This window comes from Culex quinquefasciatus, chromosome 2 (genome assembly GCF_015732765.1).
Source record: "Culex quinquefasciatus strain JHB chromosome 2, VPISU_Cqui_1.0_pri_paternal, whole genome shotgun sequence".
NCBI lineage: Eukaryota > Metazoa > Arthropoda > Insecta > Diptera > Culicidae > Culex > Culex quinquefasciatus.
This window is the reverse complement of record NC_051862.1, coordinates 165,608,420-165,621,079: the sequence shown is the minus strand read 5'-3', so window position 1 is coordinate 165,621,079 and position 12,660 is coordinate 165,608,420. Positions and strand designations below refer to the sequence as shown.

General features: G+C 35.1%; 1 protein-coding gene across 12 annotated transcripts in view; it reads left to right on the top strand.

Moving 5' to 3' along the window:
• The window catches only part of LOC6051146 (calcium/calmodulin-dependent 3',5'-cyclic nucleotide phosphodiesterase 1A), a 660,139-nt gene that overhangs the window by 577,866 nt on the left and 69,613 nt on the right, over positions 1-12,660 (top strand). For all 12 annotated transcript variants that reach the window (XM_038257817.1, XM_038257820.1, XM_038257816.1 and 9 more), the window contains 2 exons: positions 3,811-4,237; positions 9,016-9,129. In XM_038257817.1, coding sequence (XP_038113745.1) covers positions 3,811-4,237; positions 9,016-9,129 — 541 coding nt within the window. The remainder of the gene's footprint in view (positions 1-3,810; positions 4,238-9,015; positions 9,130-12,660) is intronic.

Genomic DNA, 12,660 nt, shown 5'->3' with positions numbered 1-12,660 from the left:
ACTGTTTTTCAACAAAAACAATCCAAAATTTGTATTATTTTTTTATTTTAGATTTTCTATATGTTTGAGGGGACCAAAACCTTTTCAACAAAATTGTCTTAGAAACATTGTAAAATTGGTTGCTGAGTCCCCTGACACAGAAAAGTTGAATTTGTTTAAGTCTTCCCCTAACTGCCCCCTATTTTTAAATGACAGTAACTCTGCAACTAATGGTCCAATTTCCCATGTTAAAAGATTGCACATTTGTGAAATTTTCTGATCTTTTCGAAATCATTTCAACCAACATCTAAAAAAACCAAGCCGACGGAAACATTTCAAAAGGCATCATGTACATTTTGAAACTTACTAGGTTATTGCATATTCTGAAAATACTCCCAATAAGCTAACTCTCCACCAAAAATGAGCCAAAGTTACTTCAGTAAAGTCTGTTTAATATTGATTTTAAAAAGGTAACAGAAACAAAATCTCTGGCATCAGCAGTGCCTGTTTATGTAGCCCTGTCAACCTGTCAAATAAAAGACTACACTATACATCATCATTAGAAGATCTTCTTTTGTTTCAATATAAAAATGGAAATTTAAAAATGATGCTCAACATTAAAATGTGTTTTTCTCAAAACGCACGGTTTGTACATGCTGCTTTTTGAAATGTTGGCGTCAAAATATTCAATATTACGATTTGATAACGAGTCTAAAATGTGAAAAATGTGGCAACCATGTCTCAAGTAACGACCACTTAAGTGATATTTATGTACTCTATTGCATGAAATTTTGCATTCGTCAAATACTGGACAAAAATATCGATATCGTGCACCATTTTCAAGTTATAACCACCTAAATTTGGTTTTAAGTTTGAAAATGCAAAAAAAAAATTAGGCAAAATTGCCTTTATTTGAGAGAATTGCTCAAATGCAAGGCCTGCAAGGGATTGAATCAACAAGGCAGGGTTTCCAGTTATTCAAACCCTAGGATTCGTTGGAAAGGTTTTATCTTTCATATAAAAGTAAATTTTGTTTTACATTTAAAAATAAAGTCAACATTGTTTCAATTCGATTTGTGTTTTTATTAAAATTTAGCAGTTCTGTTCCAGGATGTCACATTTGCAATACAGAGATTTGGAGATCTTTTCAGCTGAGATCAATTCATAAGCCTTTGCAGGGATGGTACATATTTCTACGTTTAGATTTTGCTAGCTAGGTGCTCTTTTAGGGAAAGTCAACATTTTTGTGTCAACATTTTTCCACGTTTTTTTTTTTAATTTTGATGTTTTTTGAAAAAATGGCAACACTGCCAAATCAATTTTGACCAACTTGTGCCATAGCTCAAAAGATAACTTTTTAGTCATTTCAAACATATCCAAAATTAGACTTATCAAAAATAGTTGTGCCATTAAAGTTTGGTGTGAAAAGTTCAATTAAAAAATGTGTAATTTTATTAAGAGTGTAACTGTTTTTGTTTTTCAACATTGCCGAAGACACTAAATCGAAAATTCTTCCAAGGCACGAAATCTAAAAACGTTCTCAAGATATAGATTTTTAAATATTTTAATAGTCTTCAAATGCTTTGGCAAAAATCGGGTTTCGACGCTTTAAACTGAAGTCAAATTTATTAGAAAAACTCTCAATATGCAAAGCAAAGCAATCCACTTTAACGACCCCGGGTCTTTTGTGGGCTCTGTTGCAAGTTTCTGCTCATTTCTAGGCGTCCGAAGGTTATGTGTGATGTGTCACCCAAAACCTCTTTTACGCAAATGGACCGACGTTTTACTTCCCGCGTCCCATAGCAACTTAGGGATCGGCAGCCGAAGCCGCTAACCACCGCGCCACGAGGCCCTCCCAATATGCGCAGCTTCCAGAAATTCCAACTTTCCCACCAAAAACGCCTTCCCAACCGAAACCCGATCGAAAGCCCCTCTGTTCGCACTGTGGCTTGCCATAAATTATAATGGTGCACTCTAACCACGTTGGATCGCAAATCGCTTTTGCGCTTTCATAAATTCACAAATTTTAAGTTCCCACTCGCTGGAATATCCCCCGCCGCACAAATCTGCTTTTGCAGGTCGGGTTTGACCTCCCTCCCCCGGCCAACAGCTGCTGCAGTCCCTTTGACCGGGGCAGGGGGGGGGGGCATAATTGTATCAAGTTTCCATTTTCCACTCACCCTCCAGAAAGGGGGTGTAGGTGGAATGCTGCCAAGTTATGATTCATCTACCCTTCCTCATCTTTTTTGAGAAATGAGCACAGTAAAAGAAGGTTGGAATTGAAATTGTTCAAATTCAAGTTTTCTTTTTTTCAATTTGTTAGATTTAGTTGAAAAAAAAAATTCATACGCATGTTTCCTAGTGATTTTTTTATGAAATTTCTCCAGCACCACTTTATCGGACTTTTCACTCTGGTTGAGTGGTTTCTGCAACCGAGCCAGCCAACTTTCCGGCAGTTGATGGCAGAAAGAAAGCAACGATTCATTTGGAATGCATTTTTCACGACTGCACGGCGAGCAGCAGAAAACCAACCCCCCCACGAGGTGCATCATTTTCCGCTTTCGAAAAAGCTCCAGCTTCTCGCTGGTGTTCGTTGCTTGAGAAAGCTCAACTTTTCCAACAGGGGAACGATGAGAAATGGAAATCATGATGAAAATGCATCTTCTGTTTTTTATCAACCCAGCAGGGGGGAGGGGGTTGGGATGTTGCACCATGAACAATGCAAGTGCATCTAGACTTTTTTTAGTTTTAATTTTATTTTTTCTCCTTTGCTGGATCTATCTTGCTTTGTTTTGCGCTGCGGTTGGTGTGGGACGCCATAATGAAACTTGAAAGTGATGCGTTTTATTAAATGATGACGAACAGCATTAAGATTTAAATTGGAGCTGGAAGCTGGTAAAGGACAGTCTGGCATCATCAGTGATGCCAAATTGAGTTATGGGTTTCGGTTTATGGTTATTTTCCAGCATTAAACAATTTAAATTATTCCGTCTTAGGTTTTACAATGTTAATTGAATTAGTTAAAGAATTTTACAGAAAAATTAAATTTTATACGCAGTTTCATATTTTATTATTTTTTATTTCCAAAAATCATGGTAGCGATCTACTTGAAAATATTGTGAGAACCAGTATGTCATTTGTGTCATCAGTTAGGTCTTCCATTTGAAATTCATTGCTCTTCCTTCCGTCGTCACCACAAACCCACATAAACACCCTTAATGGCAAGTTTCTAATTAAATATCGCCGCCGCGCATGAATAATTTCAATTTACTTGCAAATTGCCGCCCTCAAGGGTTGAATCTTTGTAAACCTCCCCCGCGTAGGGTAAACAAAACCTCTTGCTGAGAATGGTCCTTTGACTTGTCCTCTCGCTAAATGATGTTGAGGCGACTGTCTGCGACGCCATCGTGAACTGTTAAACTTTGTATATACGCCCTCGAGCAATCCTGAACAAACTTTGAAGGGCGAGCTAACTCAACTTTGACAAAGTATCCAAGATCTGCGGAGGATGTCAAGGGTGGAAAGTTTTCGCTTTCGAGTGTGTGATCTTAATTTTTGAGCGAAAAAAGTGTTTATCTTTTTATATTTTCAATAATTAATAATTTAATAATTAATTTAACGGTTTTGTGTAGTAACATTACACCGTTTCAGACCAGCCACTCCGAAGCAGACTTCGAAATGAACCGGAAACTTTGAGTTGATTCGAGTGTCATTCCATATTTCCGTTCGCACTACACATCATCATCATCTTACGTGATCTCTAAACCCCATCATCCAGTTACGCAATTAAACTCATCAATTTTTCTTCTCCATCTCTTCTCCGTTTTCCAGAGCAAGGAAGCCTGACGATTGTAAGACGTACCAACAGCAGAAAAAATACGCACATCCTGCAGCAGCAGCAGCCACTCCAGTATCATCCACTTGATTCCGCCGCCGACGGTGACTATCAGAACCAGACCCAGCTGCTGGAATTGGACGAGTCGTCGTCGTCGTCGTCGCAGCCGCTGACCGAAAGTGAACTCGCGTTCGTCAACAGCCAGCTCAGCCGGGAGCTCGAAAGTATGCAACCCACGGGCGCCGCCGGCACCGGGTCCGGGCCCGGGTCGCCACCGGCGTCCAGTGGCACCGTCGTTGCCGTCGTGAACCGGGCCGCGTCCGCCGATCTGCTCACCGGCGATGAGCTGGACTCGGTTGACTTGGCCACCGACAATCTGCCCGCGGTCGACACACCGGACGCATGTGATAAGGCCGCACTGAGGTGAGTTTGACTCGGATGGTCAATTTTTTGCCACACGCGAACATAGAGCAAGTCCAGCTCAAACCGGGAATTATTCTGGTACTTTTGTACCCGACCCTCTCCGACTTCAATGAAACATTGTAGACATGTTATCGTAGGCCTATATAAGCCATTTTTGTGTATATGGAGCCAATTATACTCGAAAATAACATTTGAGAAGGGCGTAAGCTATTTAAATATTTTTGTATTTTGTAATTCAAAAATGTCTGTATTTCGAAGCCGTTGCACCGTGTCAAAAAGTGGTCAAAGACAAACTTGTAGGAAATTGGATGGAATTTTTGAAAAAAAATACACTGAAATAAAAATACACGCCACTTCTATGAGATTTTTCAATTTTTAAGTTGAAAAGTTAAATTTTAAGGTGATGTTACGTTTTTTTTCGTTCAAAATTTTTGAGGAAATAGCCAATTTCTATTTGACAGACTTGATTTTTCAGTCTCGTAAATATTTTTAACGGAAAGCTCGCCCAATTTTCCATAAGTTTGTCTTTGACAGCATTTCAACAGGAAGTATAAGCTTAAATCATTGCTCATAACTGAAATAGAATATTTTTTTCAGTGTGGTAGTAACCGGGATAGTAAAAAAGCTTACGTAAATATTAAAAGGAGTCAAAAAAGCTGTCAAAGACAAACTTATGGGAAATTGGACGAGCTTTCCGTTAAAAATATTTACTAGAGTGAAAAATCAAGTCTGTCATATAGAAATGCCCCAAAACCACAAAAAAAATTTCATAATTTTATTTTTAAACCCGCTGTATATTTACAATGAGTGGAGATAGGACAATGGTCAACATGAAGACTTTCATGTAAAATTGTCTAGGAAATCGATTCTCACTTTCGGTTTTTGAAAATTTTTATGTTTAAACCACTTTTCAAAAAAACAGTGTTAGTAAAAGATTTCTGGAGATTTTTTTTTTTTTTTTTAAAGGTCCAATAAACCAATTTTTTAGTATCTGCTTTTAGGGTGTTTTTGACACCCCTGACTCAAAGCGGTTTCAAAAACACCCAAAAAGCAAAAACTGGAAATTTGGTTTATTGGACCTTTTAAAAAAAACACAGGATTTTTGTATTTTTTTAGGATAGACATACCATGCTTCACTTTTCGTGAGTCTTTTTGTAACATCTTAGGCTATTTCCTCAAAAATTTTGAACGAAAAAAAATCGTGACATCACCATAAAATTTAACATTTAAACTTAAAAATTGAAAAATCTCATAAAAGTGGCGTGTATTTTTATTTCAGTGTATAATTTCCTACCAGTTTATCTTTGACCACTTTTTGACACGATGCAACGGCTTCGAGATACAGACATTTTTAAATTACAAAATACAAAAATATTTAAATAGCTTACGCCCTTCTTAAATGTTATTATCGAGTATAATTGGCTCCATATACACAAAAATGGCTTATATAGGCCTACGATAACATGTCTACAAAGTTTCATTGAAATCGGAGAGGGTCGGGTACAAAAGCACTAGAAAAATTTCTCGATTTGAACTGGAATTGCTCAATAGAATTTCAAACAAAATATATATAATATAATTTTTTAAAAGTTATCTTTGCATAATTTTCTAATAATCAAGATCTGTGAAACTAATTAGCAATACTAGTTTATTTATTTGTTTACTTAAAAATAGTGTAATGAAAACAAAGTGTTGATTTTTTTTAACTTTTATCAAACATTAGTTCCGGCCCATCACTGCTTCAGAAAAATCAGAGCCAAAAAAAAGTACTATTATTCTTCGTCATCCACGTGTTAAAAGTGTTAAAACCCCTCAAAATAGTTTAAAAATAGCAAATTCCATTTTTAATAAATTTCAAACAATCTTGCGTGGCAATATGCACCACAACATTGGGTCAAAATGCACTACAACAATGGGGCAAAATGCACCGGGTAAAAGCACTTTTCACTAGTCACCAATAGAGGTTGCATTTTGCCCGACCACGCTTTGCATAAATTTCAATTAAAAATAGAATTTATCCATAGAATAATGAAGATTATGGCAAAAACTATATAAATCTTCACTAGCAATATCAACAATTTTTATTTATGTTGTCCAAAATCATATTGAAAGTTCAAGGAAAACTTGATCAAAACACAAAATTTTAAAGTTTTGCAAATTACTTTAGCTGTTTTTATCGTACGATGGTTAATTTTTTCCAGCATGGTTTACAATGTCAAGCTTCCAATTTCCATGTTTTTTCCCTGAAAATTCTTCCCAATACCGAGAAAAGCAGGGGGTGCATATTACCCCCTCTTCCCCTATGTGATGTTAGACTTTGTATTTGTATTTGGGTAATTCTCCGCCAACTCACACAGCAGTTGCCCCGACCCCTCTTCGATTTGCGTGAAACTTTGTCCTAAGGGGTAACTTTTGTCCCTGATCACGAATCCGAGGTCCGTTTTTTGATATCTCGTGACGGAGGGGCGGTACGACCCCTTCCATTTTTGCACATGCGAAAAAAGAGGTGTTTTTCAATAATTTGCAGCCTGAAACGGTGATGAGATAGAAATTTGGTGTCAAAGGGACTTTTATGTAAAATTAGACGCCCGATTTGATGGCGTACTCAGAATTCCGAAAAAACGTATTTTTCATCGAAAAAAACACTAAAAAAGTTTTAAAAATTCTCCCATTTTCCGTTACTCGACTGTAAAAAATTTTGGAACATGTCATTTTATGGAAAATTTAATGTACTTTTCGAATCTACATTGTCCCAGAAGGGTCATTTTTTCATTTTGAACAAAATTTTTCATTTTAAAATTTCGTGTTTTTTCTAACTTTGCAGGGTTATTTTTTAGAGTGTAACAATGTTCTACAAAGTTGTAGAGCAGACAATAACAAAAATTTTGATATATAGACATAAGGGGTTTGCTTATAAACATCACAAGTTATCGCGATTTTACGAAAAAAAGTTTTGAAAAAGTTACTTTTTGCGTTTCTATTTGTTTCGTCGTCCGTGTCTGTCGCGGGTGACCATGAACGGCCATGATCGATGACGACCAACTTTTTTAAAACTTTTTTTCGTAAAATCGTGATAACTTGTGATGTTTATAAGCAAACCCCTTATGTATATATATCAAAATTTTTGTAATTGTCTGCTCTACAACTTTGTAGAACATTGTTACACTCTAAAAAATAACCCTGCAAAGTTAGAAAAAACACGAAATTTTAAAATGAAAAATTTTGTTCTAAATGAAAAAATGACCCTTCTGGGACAATGTAGATTCAAAAAGTACATTAAATTTCCCATAAAATGACATGTTCCAAAATTTTTTACAGTCGAGTAACGGAAAATGGGAGAATTTTTAAAACTTTTTAGTGTTTTTTCGATGAAAATACGTTTTTCGAATTCTGAGTACGCCATCAAATCGGGCGTCTAATTTTACATAAAAGTCCCTTTGACACCAAATTTCTATCTCATCACCGTTTCAGGCTGCAAATTATTGAAAAACACCTCTTTTTTCGCATGTTTAAAAATGGAAGGGGTCGTACCGCCCCTCCGTCACGAGATATCAAAAAACGGACCTCGGATTCGTGATCAGGGACAAAAGTTACCCCTTAGGACAAAGTTTCACGCAAATCGAAGAGGGGTCGGGGCAACTTTTCCCGATTTCGTGTGAGTTGGTAGAGAATTACCCATTTGCATTGCTATTTAGAAAAAAAAACAAACTGCATTAATGTGAGGAAGGCACCAGCCACCTCAAGGTGAATTGGGTAACTTTTTTTTAATTAGTCTGCATTGATATCTACAAGTTCAAATTTGTGAGGGGGTGAACAACTAGTTTAAACTGTGGGAAATCTCCATTTTCAACTGCGATTTCTTAAGAACGACAAATCGTAGAAAAAAGATCCAGGGCTCATTTTGAAAATTGGAGGTGGAATTGATTGAATTAAATTGACGCAATCCATTATCGAATTGAATTTTTCATTGAGAACTTGTTGCTTAATTGTATATTAAATTTTAATTTTTGAATCGATATGTTGAGATATTTTCACTATTTTTCTCACTAAAACTCAAATAGCTGAGCTCTGGAGTCTCGAAATAGCATTTTCTTTTATAGAAAAATGTTACGGTCATATTTTCTACAAGCTTCTTTCAAAAATCGTTTTTTCAAATTAAAATAAGCAATAGGAAAATTTTCAACTTCAAATATTGAAAATTTGTCTAAATAGTGATTTTTCAGTAAATCGGGGAAGGAGTGTCTAAATTAGTATTTTTTTCCGGAATTTAAGCGGAAGTTGGTGAAAACCTGAAATACCTCGAAATTATCAATATTTGGTATTCAAAATTCAGCAGTTTTTGAAGTGTTCAGTACAAGAATAATACCAACAAATCGGTGTGATACCGAATTCTGCTCTCCAATTATCGTTGAAACTGTTTTTCAAAGATGGAATGGTAATACAGTACAAAAAGTAAACGGGCTGATTTTCAAAGCAAATATAAATTAGTCTTTGAATTGACTTCGTCGTTACAGATTACTTTTGTAGATTAATAGTCGATAGGCCTGTAACAGTATTAGCTATCAAAATAGATATTGTCAGAGTACAAACAGTTCCCTCTTTGGCATAGAGTTGCTCATAACTAGTAACAAACAATAATTTAGACAAATGCTGTATTTTAACCACAATTTCAGAAAAGAACAAAGTTTTTATAAATGTATGCTTCCAACCAACCACTTCATTATTCATAATTACATAAACTAACTTTTCCCCTTTTTTCTCTTTCTTCCCCCACGTAGACTTCGCTGTCTCCTGCGGCAACTGCAGCGCGGCGAAATATCCGCCGAGCTGCTGCAGAAAAATCTTCATTACGCTGCGCGCGTACTTGAAGCCGTTTTTATCGACGAGACAAAGTAAGTATTCCAGCTTTCGAGCTGTTTTTTCTCGCCACCGCATTTTCCGACACGTGATGTGAAGGAAGAACGGAAACAGGCCACCAAAGCGGAAGATGGCTACGATGGCGTGTGGCCACAAAAAAAAACAAGTTCATCACATTAAATTATTATCACCCAGTCATCTTCATTTCTGATGATGACCGACGAGATCCTTCAGCAATTTGTGAACGGTCATTGTTGGACATCATCGTTATCATCGGAAAGAGTTATCATTTCCCAATCGACCAGTATGGAAATCGTTTCGAAAGTGTGATTAGCAGCTCTAATTATTTGAGCGTTTCAGGCACAGTCTAAATAATTAATAACCTGACCAAAAACGTAAAACACAAAACTCAGTTCCAAACTGAAAACTAACTTGCTGAAATGATCTCATTAAAATTTCATCACTCAACCAGACTCTCCGTTCCGGGCAAATAAGCAAAACTGCGAAGGATCAACTCTGGAAACCACACAATTAGTTGGTTTTAGCAACTCGGACAGAGCAAATTGCGTTCTCTAACCGGGCTAATTTGTGAGATTAGTAATTTTGTGTCTGATTGCTTGCAACCAAAAACGGTAATTTGTGGTCTGAGCTACCTGCTGAAATTGAATAATTGGAGGTGAAACAATGTCAACTAAGAATTTCAAGCCTGTTTTTTGCAATTATAAATAAATAGTAGCACACAGTGCTTTATCCATCATTACAGTTAAAAAAATGCAAAATATCAATGAATATATGAAAAAATATAGATTTTATCAAATTTACAAGAATTTTCAATGAACATTTAAATTGTAGTCAATATTTATTCAGGCCCTGATTTTTTGGGGAAATTTTGAAGAGGAGAGAGGACAAAACACTTGAAATAAAAAATTGCCATGGATTAAGTTCCAAAAATTTACTTCAATTTCATATTTATTTTGAACAGTACAAAGTACAGAGCATCGTTGTCAAGTTATAGACGATTCTTGATTAAAAAAGAAGCAAGCTTTAATATTAAAACTCAATTTTAAAAATTTTCTAAAAAAATTTATTTATTTCTAAAGTTTAATTCAAATATTAAAACTTTATGAAAAAAAAAAAACATTCAAGTGCCCAAATAGCTACACAGAAAAAAATGGTAATATTCATCAGAAAATGGTAACAGATTTTGTGTCAAAAAAATGATAAATTTTACACCAGAAAATGATAAATTTTCATCATTTTTTGATGAATGTTCATCAGGTTCACATTTTTACTCCTTTTTTTGTAATATTACTCAAAAAAAGGTAACATTCAACCTACCAAATTTTCAACATTCCAAAATTCAACTTTTTTCTGTGTAAAATATTATTTTAAGTTGGCCTAAACAAGTAGCAAACATAAAAAATAAATCTTTCATACAAAATTTATTCAAGCTTGGGCACTTTTTTTGTATAACCTATTGTTTTACTCATTTTTCCAAGTTCTAACTGCAACTTTTTCAAAGACACCAAAATGATCAGAAACCCCGTTCTCAAGATTCAGATTATTTAATTTTAATTTTTCCTGAATTTTTCATAAGTTTTTTTTATAAATATTGATTTTAAGATTCGTTTGAAAAAACCTCAAGTGCCAAAATTTCGCATTTTTCAGATTAGATCAATCATCTAGACGCACAATTTCAAGTATTTTTCATAAATACTGAAACGTACTTAATAAAATTCATTTTATTTGCGAAACTTTTTATAAAAGAGCAATTCCTACTCAAATCAGGAATTTTATTGATACTTTTGTACCCGACCCTCTCCAATTTCAATCAAACTTTGTAGACATGTTGTCCTAGGCATATATAAGCCATTTTTGTGTATATGGAGTCAGTTGCACTCGAAAATGACTTTTGAGAAAGGGCGTAAATTATTTAAATAATTTTGTATTTCGTAATAGGGTCCTAAAGCCCTTTGTAAATTTTTATGTACAACGGTAAAAAACACGATTGAAAACCATTTCTGATAACTTTTTTCATTTTAATGCAAAAATAATGACAAGACAACATTTTTTCAATGGATCAACTATGGTCTCCTTGGAACGAGCTGTCAAGTATGACCTTTACTGTCAAGAAGGGTCGCCGAGTTAATTTACCAGAATTGAATTAAAAATTCAATTTTAATCCTTTGAGGTCGTACAAAGGGTCATTGTACTCAGAAAAATAAGCTTTATCGTTGTGAACAAAAATATAAGAAATTTAAGTTTAATTTTAGGACCCAATTTAAAAATTACTGGATCTCAAAGCCGTTGCATTGTATCAAAAAGTGGTCAGAGACAAACTTGCAGGAAATTGCACAAACTTTCTGAAAAAAACACACTGCAAGAAAAATACACGCTACTTTTATGATATTTTTTCAATTTTAAAGTTTATAAAAGTTAAATTATAAGGTGATTTTCTTCGTTCAAAATATTTGAGGAAATAGGCTAAGATGATACAAAAAGACTCACAAAAAATGCAGGATGGTAATTCTCTCTCCTTAAAAAATACAAAAGTCATTTACTAAAAATGTGTTTTTTAAGTGGTCAAAGCGTCAAAATTTAAAAAAAGCCGATAGTGGGAATCGATTCTTCATGTATCTTTCTTTAAGTGTATTTTTTCAGAAAGCCCGTCCAATTTTATACAAGTTTGTCTTTGACCACTTTTTGATATGATGCAACGGCTTCGAGATACAGTAATTTTTAAATTACGAAATACAAAAATATTTAAAAGGCTTGCGCCCTTCTCAAATGTCATTTTTGAGTGCAACTGGCTCCATTTACACAAAAATGGCCTACCCTCTCGGGTACAAAAGTACCACAAAAAATACAGATTTGAGCTGGAATTGCTCAAAATTGTATTAACTATTATCAACTATCGTTAATTATAGTACTGATAGAGCATACCATTTGTTGTAGATCATGATTCAAATTGATTGTATTAATTTCTTACCACTGTCAAACAAAGTAACGCTGACATCATTAGAAAATTTTCACATTCGCCTCTCCCTTCTTTGTCAGACACCATCTTTCAAATTCAACACTGGGATTTTCCACCCAGGGTGTGCTATTGAAAATTCAGCTCACATTTTAGCACCCCTTTTCTATGATTGCATTCACCGGAGGTGGGCGAAGGAGGTGTGTTTATGACATAACCTTCATCGCCACTCGCCATCTGCCCCCCAAGGGAGGGGTAGGGGGGGATAGACCCAGACAGTTTCAAAATTGAACGTTCCCTCGAAGCGCTCGTAAATTATTCATTGAGCGATGCAACGACTGTAACAGCTGAAAAAGGGTTTTATAGTTTTTGATGAAAATTGATCGAATTTCGCTGATGGATGGCGGAAACATTTTAGATTAATTTAATTTTTGAAAACGATTTCCACTGCAGTCTCTGGGAAATGAGGCACTTTCCATCTCATTAACTATTGATTCCATTTAGAATAAGTCACCAAACTCTTTCAAACCGATAGCTATAAGACAAAACTGTTTTCTTTTCTTTTCGTTCAACCGTTCTGATCAAACTGTAT